This window comes from Eublepharis macularius, chromosome 1, assembly GCF_028583425.1.
Source record: "Eublepharis macularius isolate TG4126 chromosome 1, MPM_Emac_v1.0, whole genome shotgun sequence".
In the NCBI taxonomy this organism is placed as follows: Eukaryota; Metazoa; Chordata; class Lepidosauria; order Squamata; family Eublepharidae; genus Eublepharis; species Eublepharis macularius.
The window spans coordinates 27,331,454-27,350,716 of record NC_072790.1 but is presented as its reverse complement, the minus strand read 5'-3'; the positions used below and the strand labels follow the sequence as shown (position 1 = coordinate 27,350,716).

General features: G+C 45.0%; 1 protein-coding gene across 1 annotated transcript in view; it reads left to right on the top strand.

Annotated features, from left to right (window-relative positions):
• Window positions 1-19,263, top strand: part of TNFRSF21 (TNF receptor superfamily member 21) — a 77,597-nt gene that overhangs the window by 41,139 nt on the left and 17,195 nt on the right. The window contains exon 4 of the mRNA XM_055000470.1: window positions 3,995-4,260. Coding sequence (XP_054856445.1) covers window positions 3,995-4,260 — 266 coding nt within the window. The remainder of the gene's footprint in view (window positions 1-3,994; window positions 4,261-19,263) is intronic.

Here is a 19,263-nt window from a genome sequence, read left to right as displayed (position 1 = left end):
TGCCCTACAGATTGTGCCAAATGGCTACGCCTCTTCCATACTGAAACCGTAGACGGTACCTGAGACTAGAAAGGGAAAGCGATCCTCAGCAAAGATCAGCAAGATTTGGGTCCAGTAGCACCTTAAAGGCCAACTAGATTTTAAGGTGCCACTGGACCCAAATCTTGCTCTTCTGCTACAGACCAACACGGTTAGCCACTTGAAACTGTCAGCAAAGATGTTTCACAGCGGGCAACGATGTTCCTGCTCTCACTCCTTCCCTTCCTTTCTGCTCACATAAAAGCAGAAGCATTAGAATAAATTGCACATGGGTTGAGCAAAGGAACTAGTGAGCCATAAACTAATATGTACAGATGATACAGCCAAAGAAGAATGCAATTAATGTCCCTCTAGAATAAATGGTTGATGTTGGAGACTTCATTTAATCCAACCACACAGGCGGGGGAAAACCCTTACTCTAAATCTTCTCCTTAGAGTCTCCTTTCTATCCAGAGCTTTGTTCCATACCCATTTCAGCCCAGTGTTGTGGTCGGTGAGTCGTTCCATTATTTAAGATCTTTGTTCTTAGCCCGAGAATGCCCCAAAGGTGCAGGCCTGAAGTTAAGCAGGTCAGATTCTGTAAGCTGCCTGGATGGGAAGAGAGCCTGGGGAACTAGTGAAAATCATCCTCGAGATCTTTGGAGAAGATTAGATGGAATAAACGAGGAAAATTGGGCAACTCTGTCCAGTTGCCCTCTCTACAATCTTAAGCATTCTATACTTCACAGCTCACCCTGACCTGGATAGCCCAGGTGAGACTGATTCCGTCAGATCTCAAGCTAAGCAGGGTCAGCCTTGGTTAGTAATCGGATGGGAGACCTTCAGTGAAGACCAGGGTTGTAGAGGCAGGCAATGGCAAGCCACCTCTGTGAGTCTCTTGCCATGAAAACTCCACTAGGGGTTGCCATAAGTCAGGTGTGACTTGAGGGCACACTCCATCACCACACTTCACAGCTCATTTGGGTTGAAACGGGATTATTTCTAGAAGCAGGCAACATTAAGGCTCCAGAGGGGAGGGCCTCTGGAGCACCTGAGCTCTGGGATACCATCAGATTCCATCTGCACATCCTCTACACTGAACCATTGGGTGAGGTGTCACCAGTGTGTGGATGCTGCTCAGATCTTCTCCTTTTCTCCAGATCTTGAGAGGTGTCCCGGAAACAGTAATGGACTGGATGAAGGTCAGTAATGTGAACCGCGGTCCAGGCAAGATCGAGGTGCAGTTGTTTGACCAGGGATTATGGCACCCACTTGCAGTGGATAGGGACGCTTTCACCCTAAAGTAGCAAGTTTGTAGCTTTGAGGCGGGGGATCCTGTTAGATCCATGGGCACAGGTAGAGGCTCAGTTCTCCACTGTGGCACACAGTACTTCTGCGAAACTTTTTAGCACGCTCATGAACACGCATAAAGTGGCCGTATACTGATTCAGACCACTGGTCCATCAAGGTCAGTCTTGTCACCTTAGACTGCGAGTGGCTCTCTGGGTTCTCAGGTAGAGGCCTTTCCCAGCACCTCTTGAACCTGGGGCCTTCTGCATGCAAGCACATGCTCAACCACTGAATCTTGGCCTCTCTGATTTAATCAATTTAAGGCAAGGAAATGCAGTCAACGGGATGAAGAACAAGAGGGATCTGTCTTGGAATCTTTTCATTCTGGAATAACCCTTTGGTAATGTCAGCTGGTGGCAGATTAAAATAAAATTATTAATTAATATAATACAAGTTAACAACTAGAATCCTCCTCCTCCTCCTCCTTTGTTACCTAGATGGTGGTGGTGGAGAGTGCCCTGAAGTCATAGCTGACTTATGGTGACCCCTAGTGGAGTTTTCAAGGCAAGAGACTAACAGAGGTGGTTTGCTATAGCCTGCTTCTGCAGGCTTGGTCTTCGCTGGAGGTCTCCCATCCAATTACTAACCCAGGCGGACCCTGCTTAGCTTTTGAGATTTGACAAGATCAGGCTCACCTGGGCTATGCAGGTCAGGGACCTAGATGGTAACTTGTTATATTTGTCAGGGCTTGAATCTTGCTTGGCTCAAAACTCCTGTTCCTTTGGCTATGCTATTTGCAGGATCCATTCCCCCAAATGGAAGGGAAGCCGAAGGGCAATTTAGTCAGGAGGTAAAAATATCACAGCTGTCAATGTGGGAGCCTCACTACGCTCTCTTAACCCAGCGACACTCTTTTTAATCACACTGGTTGTGCTTCAGGTGTCACTGCAAGACGGGGGTTTGGGAATGAAAGGCAGGTTGGTTACAAGAACGAGTGCTTCCTTCATCTCTTCCACACAGCTTGGAAATCCCACCACTTTTGCTTGGAAATTAATCACTTTCTCTTTTCCAGCAAAAACCTGTTAAATCTCAAGGGCAGTTTAATCCAAGTTTAGAGGGAAGAAACAAGCCATAGTTTGTGGTTTCCATAAGAGTGGGTTTTTTGAGCTCCGTGCAGAAGGGTAAGGGAGGAAGAGGCACACGTGGATCCTGTGAATTCTGTGCCCAGAACAAAGAAACTATGATTTGTCATGGTATATGAGCAATGCCGGCATGGTTAAAGCTCAGACATGATGGCTGCCTATGTATTTTGCACTGCTGACTTAACCATGATAATAAAAGGCTTCTTGTTGGAGGAACATAGCTAAGTTTTATTCTGGTTGCTTTGGCCTATAAGATTTCCTTCCTTAATGCAAATATACAAGCATGAATGCCAACGGCATCTTTTTTCTGTGCAGCTCAAGCACAGAGGGCCATGCCAAGCTCAGCACAGAGGGCTGTGTTGTCATGTGACCAACCTCTTACAGTAACAGGTTGGAACACTTTTGCATAATTACCTTAATTTGAAAATTGTGCTTTTGGCACTTGATCCATAGCAATGCTGCATATGCCATTATATCTGACTGGCCATTTGTTCAATTCCAGCATAGATAAAAAAGTTGTGCATCTTGGGGTTCTTTGATTCAGATTTCAGGGTTTGTTTGTATGCTTGTGGTACTAGCGAATGGCCAGACTTTACACAATTCTTCCTTGAAATCAAAGTGCACAAAATCTCTTCTTCCCGGCTGGAAATCTCTTGCAGTTATAATTAGCTGCTGTCCCAGGACTGCCTCCTAAAGTCAGGAAATTATACCAGTCACAGAACTTCAGTGTTCTAACTGCTCTTCTGGAAAGAGCGCCCTCCGATCGAGATCACCGTGTGGGCTGCATGGATGAAACTGCTAGGGGCTATATCCTACCACTCTGCTTGGCAAAAATTGAAGCCTTCCTCCAGATAAATGCTGTAGAGTTAGCCATGCTTCGTCTACTGCAACAAAAGCCAGTATAATGTAGTGGCTTGTATGTTGACCGAAGTTCAAAGCCCCACTCTGTCATAGAGGTTCACTGGGTACCCATGAACCAGTAGCTCACTCACTCTCAGCCTAGAGTACCTCGCAGGGTTGTTGTGAAAATAAAATGGAGGAGAGAAGGATAATGTGGTGATGTGAGAACTTCAGGTTCCCATTCAGGAGAAAAACAAGGTATAGGTATCTAAATATCAAATGTAAGTTGCGTAGCACCTTAAAGACTGACAGTATTCTAGCAGATGCTTTGAGTCGGAGTCCAGTTGTGGGAAGGCTCTTTAGACTGGACAAAAGGCATTGTGTATGTTGTGTGAGGCAGTGGTGTTGTCGCACAGTAGAGACAAGACAGCACCCCCCACACACACTTGGCACATAGAGTGCATTTTAGAGGAGGGAAAGGTCCTCCTTAACCTCTGAGGGTACTAGGATGTTGGTGTTTGCCTCTATCGGTAAACCTTCCAATTCCAAGAAAAATCAGTCCATAGATGATGCAAAATTTCATTTTCCAGAGAAAGCAAAGAAGCGTCTAGTGCCAAGTGTTGAATGTCCTTTGCAATCGTTCTTCTGGTGAGCATGTGCGAGCCACGACGGAGGCTTTAACCTGCCGTTCTGCTTCTCGACAGGGATTGACATTCTGAAGCTGGTGGCGGCCCAAGTTGGAAGCCAGTGGAAGGACATCTACCAGTTCCTGTGCAACGCCAGCGACCGAGAGATGGCCGCTTTCACCAATGGCTACTCCGCAGACCACGAAAGGGCCTATGCTGCTCTACAGCACTGGACGATCAGAGGTCCTGAAGCCAGCCTCGCTCAGCTGATCAGCGCCCTCCGCCAACACAGGCGCACCGATGTAGTGGAGAAGATAAGGGGCTTGATGGAAGATACAAAACAGGTAATGCCCATTTGCTGTCTGTGCTGGCTTCTTTTCCCTAAGCCGTCTGGCATTTTCAGTGTCACTCTGATGTTTCTGCCTAGAATATCTTCCTGTAACCCTGGCTGTGGCTGGGCCATTTAGTCTCTTGGAAAAGGCAGGGAAGCATCTCGTTCTCCTCGTTTAACCTCACTCGCCTCCTCATATGTGCTGTGAACTTTTGAAGCCACGTAAAGTTGGGATCACATTTCCTATTTTATAAAGTAAGGTGGGGGCAGTAGGGCAGCTTTTTATCACTTTCACTTTGATTAACCCTTGAAAACAGGCTGGGAGCCACCTCTCCTGATCATCTCAATATTTGTAGCAAGTACTAAGGAGAATCACAGAAGACAATCCTAACTGGGAAACAAATTGCACCGTGATGATCTGACTACATTGATTGAGTCCTAAGTCAGTCATCTAAACATATAATTGAATATTTGAAATATATACCATTAGAAAATCAAGCATCAAGCATGTAAGTACCAAGTGTATCATCAAAGAGTCTTAACACAGTCATATAAACAGGTGGTACTGGGGGGGGGGGTTCTGGGAAAAGAGGTGGCGGAACTCTCAAGAGGGAAATGAGGAAGAAACACATGGGATTCTTTGAAATCATATTATTTTCAAGCACTATTGCTGAATATTTTCAAGAGGTGCCAGAACTCTGTTTCCCCACGTTCCCCCTGAAAAAAAGCCCTGGGTGGTACATCAAAACTTAATGTTATTAGCATACATTTCTTAAAGTGCACAGTGCTCCAGGTATACAGTTAATAATTGCAGGAAAGTCCAAGGTAAGTCATACCAAAGTTTTGCTAAGCATAAGTTCTTTTTGTTGCAGGGCCTTTAAGATATGTATACTGTACTGGAGCACTGTGCGCTTTAAGAAAGGTATGCTGATAACATTAAGTTTTGATGTGCCATCTGTTTATATGACTGTGCTAAGATTCTTTGATGGTACATTTGGTACTGAGCTGCTTGATGTTTGATCGTTTTCTCATGGTATATCTTTCAAATATTGAATTATATGTTTAGATGACTGACTTATGACTCAATCAGTGTAGTTAGATCATCACGGTGTAATTTTTTTTCTAGTTAGCATCTCAATATTTGTTGCAAATGTCAAGCTCTGGGTGTGGGTGGTAGGCTTTTCAAATCAGAAGACAGGAGAAGATCACATTTCCAGTGCATGGAAAGAGGAATCTCTCTCTTCTGCTGGTTTCCTGATCTTTGGATTAAATATAAATAATACGATAAAAAGAGGTAGAGTGACACAGCAATCGGGAGAGGAACTGGAATGTTAAATGCAAGGTCAGGTTGTTCTTTCCTAATAATGGCTATGACTGAGGTGGGATGGGGGGCGGGATGACAGGTAGGAACAGCAAGGTTTGCAGCATCAAATTTCTGACAACCTGCACACACTGGAGATCTTAAGTTTATAATGCATTACAAACACTTGGTCATTTTGGACTTGTGGTTCACTCTCTGTATGTGCACAACATAAAACCGATAGCCAGGTCACTTGATAACGTGTTTTTAGTTATCATTGACTTGACAAACCTGGCCAATGTGATGTGTGATTCTCTGATCCTGATGTTGTGAACCTCAGTTGTGGGTGGTGGTTCTTTTTTTCTGGCCATATTTTGTTCCTCTTTCTCTTAGCTCATGCATTTTGAAAGACTCGATGCGTTGTGAAATGTGTTCCGTGTCCCATGGACTCTACAACATGCTTTTTTATTTCTTTGCAAATTTGACCGTGCATCAGCAGATTCTTCTTGCAACAGCAGCCTGTGGGCTTGATCTTTGTCTTTCTTTCTCAGAAGCAGCTTTTTAAGGATGCTGGATTCTCAGCTGTAACTTTAGCTAAACCATCTGCACACCAAGCATGGTTTCTGGTTCCTTGTTTTGAATAATGAATAGCTTTGTCTTGCAACGTGAAGGCAGGAGTCCCTGTTCTAATTTAAGCAGTGGAGAGCAAAGTGTTTTCTTCCCTTAATTATGCAGTGTGCAGCTGCTGTCTCCTCTCTGGGGAGGGACCATGGCTCAGAGGTAGAGCATCTGCTTTGCATGCAGAACGTCCCAGGTTCAATCCTCGGCATCTCCAGTTAAAAGGACCAGGCAGTAGGTGCTGTGAAAGAACTCTGCCTGGAGAGCCACTGACAGTCTGAGTAGACTACACTGACCTTGAAGGGCAGATGGTTGTATAAGGCAGCTGTGTGTGTGTGTATGCCCTGCTCTGTGCACTCCTGCACCAAAGATTTTGTCCAGCAAGCTTTGTCGTCCTTCATCACTGAGCCTAAATACTCTGTTTCTTTATCAGAGTTGTGCAAGCCACGATTCCACAGGAATGCGGAGAAACTGCAAAATGTGGTGTGTTGGCTGCAGATCTTGGGATTCCACTGCGGGGGGGAAACAGTTGCTAGCTCTTCGTGTTGCAAAGACATGTTTGAAAGTGGGCTGGTGAAATCTCAGGAAACGGTGCTTCATTTGGCTGCTTTGGTATGTGGTGATGGCTCTCATTTAGCTGGCTTTAAAAGGGTATTAGATTCACAGAGGAGAGGTCCATATTAATAGCAGTGATTAAACGGAGCCTCTAAGTTCAGGCAGTAACCCTCTGGATATGCATGCTGGGGACAAAACTCTTTGCATTTCACTCCCTTCTTGTAAGTCTTTCCAGGGCATTTGATTGGCTGGAAGCTGGACAAAATGAGGCGCCCTGGTCCAGCAGGGCTGTTCTTATGTTCTCAGCATTCAAAGCTGTAGAGTAGAATTTCAGAAGGGGAAGAATCAACACCCTTCTGCATGACTAGCAGAAGCAGATTGAATATACAATCAAACTGCAGATTAGTTTAATTTGCATAATATGCGCAGGCCATAGACATAGACTTTGGAGCTCTTTCTCTAGATTATCTGTTGCATCTTGATGCCTTCATCCAAGGAGGTCTGGTAGGGTGTACATGGCTCGGCCTCCTCCATTTTATCTACCCAGTTAGGCAGATTAGGCTGGTGGTATATGACTAGCTAGAGGTTACTCAGTGGTTGAGTGAGGGTTTAAACAGAGCTGCCCTTCCCTGGCTCGAGTCTGGCATTCTTTTTTTCCCTTTTTTTAATTAAACAAAATGTTATTATTAAAAAGCATACAATAAATTACAAGATAGCATAGATTAACAAGTAACAATTGGTAACTAAAACACAACCAATAACCAAATAACAATACTATATACAATGTCAAGTAACAATGAAAAGGCTTATATTCTAAGAACTACATTATAGCAATTCAAAAACAGATTTGTGAAACTTTGATACAGCCCAGATATTATTGTTTTCCAGATATTCAAAGAATGGAGACCATGTCTCCTGAAAATTAGTGCTTTTGGGAAAGTGCTCGGCTTGATAAATTTTGTCACTCAATTTTTCCGTAATGAAATGATCCCAGATCTTGTTATGCCAGACAGATAATGTTGGAACACTATTACTTTTCCAATAAGTTGCAATAACGCTCTTTGCAGCTGTTAGCAGGCTTGTTATAAGGTCCTTTCTTATTTTGGGAATTAGTAGATCGTCACGTTGATCCAAAAAGATTAATTCAGGCTTTAGAGGGAGTGTGTAGTTAGTGATGTCTTTAATCAAAGTGAGGATTTTCTTCCAAAAATTAACGACATGTTGGCATTCCCACCAACAGTCTGGCATTCTAAACGTCGTGTCACACTGGTGCTTGCAGAATAAATTAACCCTGATCTCGATCAGAGGAAATCTTTTCTGTATGTGATGGGATTCCCTCCCCACCTCCCCTGGGCCCAGCTAGTGATAAGGAAGGAGTAATCTCTTCCGTATGTGAGTCTGCAGCAAATCGTATGTTATGATTGAGTATTCTGACAGCAAATAGCTACTCAGAACTTGTACAAGGGGATATCTGATAAGTTGTCGTCTGCTCTGGATTGGTCGTCACAGTTCCTTTAGTTAACAGTCCGAGAATGGTTGGAGCATCATGCATTCATTAGCCTCCTGTGGGATGTCACCTCTAATTAAAAATCAGTAGAGATCCTCCTAATTTTTTTTTGCCTGTGAGCATCAAGACCCACGATGCCTCACAGCCCGGCTCTTCTGTTCTTCTGAAAGTCAGCTGTGTTGCATAAGCGTCTTCCGATGGCTGGGTCTGCTTGCGTCAGCAGAACGCTCAGCAGATTTTAGGAGCACATTTTCCTCTGAAACTGGACTTCTAAAAACAGTCGATTGCTGTTCCTATACAAACGCCGCATCCGAAGAAAATCAAAGCAAACTGGACTCTTAATGCAGTTGGCTGGCTGGTGGTGTCCTGGCAGGAATATACAAAGGCTTTAATTGCTCAGTAGAGAGAATTGTTTTTGTGGGTATTGTGGGTGGGGTGGGGTGTTCCTCTTGTTTGCCCTAGCTTTTCAGTTTACCTTCAAAACTTCAGACAAAATTCCATTTAAAATATACAGATATTAATGCATCTATATGTGAAAGGGAAAGGGATCTTGGGGTAAGAGTGGACAGTAAACTAAATATGAGCAGTCAGTGTGATGCAGTGGCAAAAAAGGCTAATTCAGTCTTGGGTTGTATCAAAGGGGCCATAGCGTCGAAATGGCAGGAGGTCATAGCCCCTCTCTATACTGCCTTGATCAGGCCGCACCTGGAGTATTGTGTGCAGTTCTGGAGGCCTCACTTCAAAAAGGATGTGGACAAAATCGAGAGGGTGCAGAGGAGAGTGACGAGGATGATCAGGGGTCTGGAGATTGAGCCCTACGAGGAAAGGCTGAGGGCCTTGGGAATGTTTAGTTTGGAGAAGAGGAGGTTGAGGGGGGACATGATTGCTCTCTTTAAGTATTTGAAAGGCTGTCATTTGGAGGAGGGCAGGGAGCTGTTCCAGTTGGCAGCAGAGGGTAGGACCCGAAGCAATGGGCTTAAATTACATGCACAAAGGTACCATCTGGATATTAGGAAAAACTGTTTCACTGTCAGAGTAGTTCAAAAGTGGAATCAGCTGCCTAGAGAGGTGGTGAGCTCCCCCTCACTGGCAGTTTTCAAGAAGAGGCTGGATGAATACTTGTCAGAGATGCTTTAGGCTGATCCTGCACTGGGCAGGGGGTTGGACTAGATGGTCTGTATGGCCCCTTCCAACTCTATGATTCTATAAACATTGACAAAACATGTACGTATTTATGGGATGTAAAATCCCTTAGTTTTCTACAAGCAAAATTGTAAATATATACCAAATTCTAAAGCAAGAATGCTGTCGACTGCTGCACCCTATGCTGTCTTGGCACATTTTACTCTTTCCAAAAAAGAGAAGGATCCAAACAGAAATCTAAACAGAAATCGAATCATGCTTCTCCCCTTGGTATTTTTTTTCACTGTACTGTAAAGGGATAAAGATCTTTTGCTGCTGGGGGAGCGATAAAGGAAGGGCAGTCTTTGAAGCCCCCCCCCCCCCCCGTAACATTGTGCAGCAAAGTAGTGCTTTAATCTGCTGTTTGAAGTCTTCAGTAGAAGGTCAGATACACAGCACGATCTTGCGTGCCAAGCTTCATCTCCCTTGGGCTTCACTGAGGGCCAAGCTACAAGTGACGAATGACACTTGATCACGTGGAGTGCAAGTGAACAGGGAGGAATACACGTGAGTGTTCACTTGCCGTTCAGGTGTCATTCGTCACTTGTAGCTTGGCCCTAAGTCACTCTCTCGTCTGCGCCTTCTTATTTGGTGTATGTTATCGGGGTCAGTTCTTCGTTTCTGTTGGGTGCTTGTGGAGTAGAATTCTGCTTGTTCGGCTGTTTCAAAGTGCCCTTTGTGTTAGGAAAGTCAAGTCTAGGTTTATTGTGGGTAAGCAAAAGTCATCTTGGTGGAGGATGAAAAATTGTAGCAACAAATAAAACGCTGAAATACAATCCCCACCCCCAGACATTCGGACATAACGATGGGAAGAGCTCAAAAGCTACCTTTAAAGTATAATAGTTACATTGGAGGATCACCAGTCCAGGAAGCCACAGCTGATAGAACAAAATGGTAGTAGTGTAGCTTATGAGGACTTGCCCGCTAAAATGACCAGGTATCGTGATTAACCATTTGGTGACCCCCAAAATGAATAGATAGTTGTCAGGTATTGGCCAAACATTTGTTTACAACATTGACTTAATCAGAGCAGCAAAAAAGACCCTTTAAACTCCCCCCCCCCCCATTTTCTTTATTCCTTTCTACCTACCATGATGGGTGACTTTGGAGTATTCTCCTTATCCATGTTCTCATAAACAAGCGTCAGGTGCTTGCTTTATTTATTTTGTCTGCCTTTATTGCCGAGGCCCAAGGTGGGTTACAAAATTGAGCAGTACAGCAGGAACAGTAAAGACTTATAATAAACATTGGAATAAGATTGGAGTACAAAGTCAGAAGACAGTGTGGTAGGAACAATACGTGAGATGCAAAAACGGGATTACAGAAATTTAGAAAACAAGGGAGTAAAGACAAGAAAGGCGTACAACAAAAAGTGGCATAAACTTACAGTCCCTTGTCCCTTTATTAAAGCATCCTCCCGAACAATTCCAATTTTACTACAGCTCTGTTCTTTTCATAAAAAAGCCCTCCAGAACAATTCCAGTTCTACAGTTTTGGTGTAGTGGTGAAGAGCGGCAGGACTCTAATCTGGAGAACCGGGTTTGATTCCCCACTTCTCCGCTTGAAGCCAGCTGAGTGACCTTGGGTCAGCCACAGCTCTCTCAGAGCTCTCTCAGCCCCACCCACCTCACAGGGTGATTGTTGTGAGGATAATAATGACACACTTCGTAAACCACTCTGAATGGGCATTAAGTTGTCCTGAAGGGCGGTATATAAATCGAATTTTGTTGTTTTTGTTACACATTCTGTGGAATGAAAGAAATGTAGGAGCCTTCCTGACCTCAGGAATGCCATGTTTATGTTCTTATCAGCCAGGGTCACATACATGTATCTCTCAGCTGACAGGTGATGTGTTGAAGAGGTACAGTAAGTTTAGAAAGTGGGGGCAGAACTGTGGGAATTGGGCCACAATGCGCTGAAAGAGTGGGTGCTTTTGCAACCATGGTGGTAGGTAGATGTTGATCGACAGGCCAGAGGCCGCCTTCCCGTGATCAGCCTGGCCCCTCAAGCACTTGTGCACTGTGATTGTGTGGGGAAGCAGAAATGCAAGCCCATTTGGGAATTGAATCCAACCTGCTGCCAGTCCAATCTCGACAATACTTTGCCCAGCCTTTAGACTCACGGGGCTTGCTGCAGCCGTGTCTGTGTTCCATTCCCTTTTCCGTTATCTGTGTGATCGTAAAGCCGGGCACATACACATTGAATGGAGAAGGTAATATCTTGTGTGAACTGTACCAAAGGTTAAGGAGCTTTCTTGGAAGTGCCGCATCTGTTCTCCTTCCTTTCTTCTACCAGGTCAGACTTCTCTTTTCCTGGCTGGCTAGAAACTGCCGTCTCCACAGACCACCTTGTCTCTTCCCAAAAGCACTGAGAAACAGATCTAACCTTGGAATATCCTAGTAACTGGTGGCCTGGTCATTATATATCAATCAGAGCAAGAATGTTGAAGTTGGAAAAAAATCCCTGTTGAAGTCCACTTACCGAGACACATCTGAAAATATTTTCAGCCTGATGGTAAATAACTAGAGTTAGAAAATACTCAGTCCCTTTCATCTTTGTGCGTGGTGTAGTGACATCAAGTTGCAGCCAATTCACGGTGACTCCTTAAGGTTTCCAAGGCAAGAGATGAACAGAGGGGGTTTCTCACTGTCTGCATAGCAACCCTGGACTTTCTTGGTGGCCTTCCATTGAAGCACTAACCAGGTCTGGCCCTGCTTAACTTCTGAGATCCGAGGAGATTGAGCTAGCCTGGGCCCTCTAGGTGAGGGCTTCCTTTTTGAGGGGCTTCTAAACAACCACATGGATTAGATACCTAACCCTTACAAATAAAAAAGAGTGATCCTTAAGAATCTAGCAAAATATTCTAAGTGCCTGTTTTTAGTTTCTTTCGTAATGCTGATAACTCCTGTTCGTATTTAGCAATAGATTTCGTTTTGGGGCGTAGAATGGTTGAGCCAGCCTGGATATTTCTGTTGAAGCCCGCACACTCTTATTAATGACACTTCAAACCTTACTGGTTCGTGCCTGTTGTAAATCGCACTTCTCATGAAATTTAGGTTAAGGCAGGATTAGCTTTCTGACCTGCTTTGCTGTGTCCTCTAGCAAGTGGCAGCCGTGGAAAGAATTCGAGGCACAAAATTATACAAATCCTGATAAATGTGCAAAAGTGACTGCTTGGAAACTTGAAATGCGTACTTTAAATAAAACTGACGTTTCGAGCAGACGGGGAAGGGACGAGTCCTGGAAAAGGATGACAGCCCGCCTTGGCCCTGCCCCCCTCAAGGAGAGAGCGAGAGCCTGCCTGCCTAGCAGGAGATGCCAAGCAGGGTATGACTCGGTTGGCCTGTCCCTGTCTGGGCAGAATTGTCATGTTGCTCTCTGTGGCTGTACCTGTGGCGCACACCTGCCCCTTTCAAGGCCAAAAACATTTTTTAAAATATGTCTTAGTGGTATTTAGAATTGATTTATTTTACTTCATTTATGCCCCAGCTTTTTCCACATTGGGGAGCAGCTCACATATTCTCTCTATTTATCCTCACAACAACCCTTTGAGGTAGGCTAGGCTGAGAGTGTGTAACTGTCCCAAGGGCACTGAGCAAGCTTTCCAAGCAGAGTGGGGATCCAAACTTGGGTCTCCCAGATCCTAGTCTGATATTCTAACTACTACACCACAGTAACAGTTCATCTGAGCGAAAAATCCTTTTCTACAGTTCCAGGTGTATCTTTGCAAATCTCTACAGCAAAGTTGCTAGCCGTGGCAAGCATTTCAGAATTCTTGTATACAATATGCAGAATCTTGGCACAAGGTATAGCTTTGATACTAACCTCAGAGCATGTTGAGTGTATAAGTGTTACAAACATAAATGTGCAATATTGTGGGCAGGAACTGCATTCTTTGCTGTCCTTCCCACCACCCGATTCCTGTCATTGCGTTCTGCCCAGCTAATCTGAATTACATTAAAAGTGGTGTAGCCAGAGAGAGGGTCTCCATTGCAATAAAGCTGAATCACGTTTGTGTTTTGAATTTGGCTATAATGTTCTTGAAACTTCCTTAGTGCAGATATGAGAACTCTGGACAGTTTGATCCTTCTGCGAACTGTTGCTCCAAATCAGTTCCATTAGTTTGTTTATGTCTGGTGCAGTTTGGATTGTTAGGAAATCTTCAGGCATTTTGGCCAGACATCCAGATGCACCAGACACCCCAGATTCATGAACTCAGTCAAACCCATCGCTCTCCCTCCAAAGCACTACTTCACAGTGATAAATATTTTGGAGAGGGATTTTTCCCCTCCCGTAAGAATTCCCTTAAGAAGACCTCCTCTAAAAACTGTCCTCTCGATCCCATAAGATTAGATGTTGCACAGATGTTGTGGAATGCGAAGGATTGAGATGCCACAGTAATTTCATGAGATTTGGCAGCCGACGAGGATTTTCTCTCTGAACGTGTAAAATAGTCTTCAACCTCTACGTACAGAGATAGAGGGGAAAATTAATTTCGATTTCAGGTGACGGGCATGTCAAAACAAGGTCCGGTTGAAGATTAGCGGGGGCCTGGTTTATACACGCAGTGGAATGAGGCAACAGTTTCTGAGGTGATAAAACGAGACAGTACTTCAGACATTTATTTTAGGGAGAGTTGAAAAACGTGAACCCCCCCCTCCCAAATATTTCTCTGCAAGTAGCAGTCTAGCACTGCAAGGAGTCAGCTGTCTTGAGTAGTGCATTGCAGCTCTTCATGTGCGGGGAGTTTGTGGGGGAGGGGGGGAAGTATTCAAAAATAGTCTTTTTCCTCATCTGCTCTGTGTGGAGTGGTACTGTCTGCTATACCACCCTATTTTGCTGTGTGCTAGACAAAAGCCTGTGTTCCCCTGGCCGTAAATCTACAAAAGGAAGTGGGGAAATTCTGGACCAGCCCACTGGTAAAGGATGGGTCAAATTCCTTAAAGCTCTCTTGAATAAAGTCTCCTTTAAACCAACGCATCTAGAAGCAAAGTTTGGTGTGGCCATCTCCTTAGTTTATGCGCAAGGACTTTTTCATATTTATTTACATACGTTATTTATAGTCCACCTTTCTCACTGAGACTCAAGGCAGATGACACAGTGTCAGTCAATATGATCAACGAGTGGGACAGTCAGTAAACAATAAAAACAGAGGATAGGTTGCCAAAATTTGAAGACAAGCATAATCTAAATACAGAGATGAAGCATTGCTGAAACAAAACCTATTTAGACATGACATATTAAATAACTTGGGAACTACCCAGTAGGAGCGTACTTACATCAATGGACAGTACTCAGTAGTATAGTCTACAGTCCCTGTCCCTTTACCAGAGCATCTCTGATCTTTTTGTTACAGCACAGACCTATTATTCAAGTTTTAAAAAATCTCTCCTGAATAATTCGGTTTTGCATAGTTGGCAGAAAGCCAAGAGAGCAGGAGCTTTCCTGAGGTCTTCAGGCAGGGCCTTCCCTCAGGTGGGCGCAGCCACAAAGAACACGTGTGTTGATCTAGGCCCATTTGCAGGGTGCTCTTTGCAGAAGACCCTGTTCAGGTGAGTGACGCTGCACTTTGTTCTGCACAGTGTGTGCATTGACTCCCTCTGTACTCTGTGTCTGCTTTTTTAATATGGGTAAGTAAAAATGAAGCACACAAATTGGGCCATGTGGGGTATTCTGAAGGATTAAAAGATAAAGGTAGTTCCCTGTGCAAGCTCCGAGTCATTACTGACCCATGGGGGGATGTCGCATCATGACGTCTTCTTGGCAGACTTTTTACGGGGTGGTTTGCCATTGCCTTCCCCAACAGTCATCTACACTTTATCCCCAGGAAACTGGGTACTCATTTTACCGACCTCGGAAGGATGGAAGGCTGAGTCAGCCTTGAGCCAGCTACCTGAACCCGGCTTCTGCCAGTATTGAACTCACCCTGGAAATAATCATTTTTGGCTAGGCAGGGCTTCCTTTGAATGATGCCCGGCGCAAGAGCACCATCGCCCTCTCCACCTATGCTGGGAGGAAGAGCAGGAGGGTATGGCAAGGTCATAGATCCTAAACAAGGTTCATGCCCTTCTAAATCCATTAAGACCAATGGCCTTAGAAGGATGTTAACTGCCCTGTTAGTGGTGTAAAGGATCCCTCCTCCTCCTCGTGTGCAAGAGACACGAGATCGGTGTCTCTTGCACACACCACCAGGAGGCCACAATCCATTGAGATGGTGCAGAGCAGACCCAGGCAGTGGTGGCTGAGTGTGTTTTGCTTGGGATGACAAAATGCCTTGGACTGCATGGTTGGGTTGATGCACACTGTGTACACTCATGGAATCTGCCTGAAGCTGTTGCAGGCAGAGTCTGGCTTTGGAGAGCCTGAATTGCTCTCCTTGTTTAGAGCCAAGCTACAAGTGACGCCTTACACAGGTTGGACACTTGTCAGTTTGCCTCAAGTGTTGATGGGAAATGTAGGCGTCCTGGTTTTACAGCTTGGCTCTCCATTACAGCTGCAAGACCAGGATGCCTACATTTCCCATCAAAACTTCAGGGAAGCTGACAAGTGTCCAACCTGCGTCAGGCGTCACTTGTAGCTTAGCTCTTATCGTGACCCCTTTATCTGCTGCTTTCAGCCCTTCCCTGAAAAATGCTCGGAGTGGGTGGCACTGACTCGTACAGAGCCGCCTCTAGTCTAGTAGCGTCTGCTGCGACTAGCAGATCCATTCCGAGGTCTCAGGTGAGGGTCTTGCCTAAGGGCTGTCAAAGACCTCCTTCAGTAGAGGGCACCAGTGTTGGAACACAAAACAAGGGTCGGGGGCAGGCACGTTGTTTGCTTTTTGTTTTTTGCCACTGATAAAGGGGAAAGATATGCAAACATCTCGAGTGTGTTTCTTGATGCTGTTTGCTTTGTTCTGTTTAATGTCTTGGGGTGGGGTGGGGTGGAAAGTCCCTTTTGCAAAAATAGCCATTGAGCCGCTTTAGAACATGCTATTGTGCTTTTGGTAAGCTTCTTTACCTCTCTGTTAAAATGTGTCGGCTATTATCCTGAGAAGCTAGGGGTGTGCACATGTGCACGGGGCATAGTGTCGCTTTCCCCAGAAGCACCTTGTGTTTTGTTGGGGTTTGCTGCCCCAGATTCCTCAACCTCTCGAAGCAGCAGAGTTTCATACGTACAAATGTATATACAAGCCCCTTGAGCAGACCTTGAGGTCAGGCAACAGGGAAGTGCGTACACTGCAGCCTGCGCTTGCTGGTGGCAAGCCTGGTCGGGTAGCTGCTGGAATCTGAGAACTTCGGCCTCAGAAACCTGGACAAAGCAGAAATGAAATTATTTCCTGGGGGCAGATTGTGGTTTTCTCGGGCCCTCTTGGAAGGATCTCATTAGCACTAATGGGAGCTAATTGCTTGGAGTGTCTGCAGAAAATGGCTCCTCCCTGCATTGTGTTCTCCTCTGACCTCTTCTGGTTTCCCCGCTCTGCCGTTTTTTTGCTCGCTCACTGGCAGCTTCTGCCGAGACTGAAGGCTACCAACAAAAAGGGAAATGCGGTGAAAGATAACAACGCAGCAAGCAACCCCCAAGTACTAACTATGTCTCCTCTTAAGTAATAACAATAAATACAATTCCTATGCCAATGATCAAATATCAATAATGCAATGTTTAAACACTTCTGATATGGTTCACAAATATTCAACTGTATTTCCAAACTGGCTCTCTGTGCTCAAAGAGAGTTGATTCTTAAAAATGCCTCAATATGAACAAACCAGTTCCTATAGGATCCACCATCAATAAACTAATGAAGTGCTAGTGCTAAAGTGCTAATTCCAAGTAGAAAGACATATTGCACATAAAATTCATCAAGTGAAATATAGAGATAGCATCCTTCAACAAAGAATATCCTCAAAATACTTTTTTCAAGTGTCAAAATTCATGAGTCTTAAAGTCCAAGATTTATAAGTACTGTATCTGAATAGTCCCAGAGAGTTCATAAATCTCGACTTGATGGTTCTCATGGAGTGGCTGTGAAAGTCCCTGAGTCTTCTATCTTGAGTCCTAAGCTGATTCCGCACACGTTGGATAATGCACTTCCAATCCTCTTTATATTGGATCCTCATTTGGAACTGAATTTTTCGAGTGTGAAACAAAAAAATCCACTTCCAAGCGATAGCTAAAGTGCATTATCCAACGAGTGCGGAATCCTAGACAACCCTGTCTGTGCACAGAGTGTGGGCTAGGAAAGGCACTTGGGGCAGGCCACATTCTGCTCTAGAGCTCCTGGCTGAGGCTTGGAAAAGCAGCCATGCTGAGGCTGCAGCAAAGGGAAGGCTGCTGGGAGGCGCACGGTTGACTGACCTGCCTTTGTACTTCAAAACAGCTGTACTGGGAAGGGTGGATTGGGGGATTTCTTCACACTGTATCCCTGATCAGACTCGCCTGCTGATCTTTGTCCCATGTAGGAGAACATATAGACATCATACTGCTAAATGTGATTTCCCCCTCCCCACTGGAGCAGAAGTAGAAGCAGGGAGGGGTGATTTAGATCAGGAAATCTAGGGTTGCCAGCTCCAGGTTAAGAGATTCCTAGAGATTTTGGGGGTGGAGCCTGGAGAAGTCTGGATTTGGGGAGGGGAGGACCTCAGCAGGGTACAGTGCCATATACGCCACCCTCCAAAGCAGCCATTTTCTTCAGGTGAATTGAGGACTATGGCCTGGAGATCAGTTGCAATTCTGGGAGATCTCCAGCCACCACCTGGAGGCTGACAAACCTTGTAAATGCTAGGAAGGAAGGAGGGAAACCCCTTCATGCTGCTTCCCCAATTTGATTCAAAGCATTTGTCCTTCCCTTTACCCCCCCCCTTTTAAAAAAATACTGTTTGGATCTGAGGTGCCCTTTTTGAAAATTAATTTGTGAGCATGATGCAAGCTGAATTTGCTTCCTGATCGAACAACGACGGCTGTGTTTTTGTAACAGTCAGGATTTCTCAATAGCGTTGGGCTGTCTTGCTTAGATAATCTTTTTTGCCATCTCCTTTTGGAACCCTTCTGCACCGGTGTTGAAGCTTCCCTTGGAAGGGTGGGCCAGCTCCCTTTTTACTGGTGTTGAAATGGTGCTCAGTGCCACCAGAGATTCTTGACCCAAATTTCTCTTTTCGGCTTAAACTGTCTAGACAGCTGCCACTGTGGATATTGTGTTAGCACGGAAATCAGCCGGCCGGATCCAATGCAAGCTACAGCGGGCACCCTAGGAAGTGGTAATTGGCAAGGGGGGGGGTCAGTTTTAAAAACTTTGTTCGGTGTTTGCCCTCAGCAGTTGGCTTTTCCCTTTTCTTGGTATAATGAAACCAGTGGGCCCCTGGCCTCTCTTTCCGGTCAGGGAGAAATTCCTTTCTCGTTGCCAATTGCTCATAAGCCACTAACGAAAAACAGGGACCGGGCTTTGGTGGTTTCGTTCCTTGCTTCTCTGATTTGGGCTGGAAAAGGCCCCTGGCATGAAACGGCAAGAGACTGCGATTGGTCAGAGCGGACGGCCGTGCTAATGGCCTGATCTCTGTCTGTGGACTTTCCCGTGCTTAATTATGAGTCACAGAGTACACATTAATAGCTTCCTACAGTAAAGCCTTTGAGGACGGATTTCTGCATCCCATTTGGCACCCTGAGACTCAGAAAGGAACACAAAATAACTTGCGTGCCATGTCAGCTGTGGACAGTGCATGGATGTACTGTGTAACAATGAACCCTCTGATGCGGTAGTTCTATTCATGGTTTCATGAACTGTGTACACTTGGAATTTGTTACACATGGAGTCAGTAATTTTCACATTACCTTCAACACATGTGGAATAGCCTGCGTGAGGAGGTCAGGAGAGCCCCCAC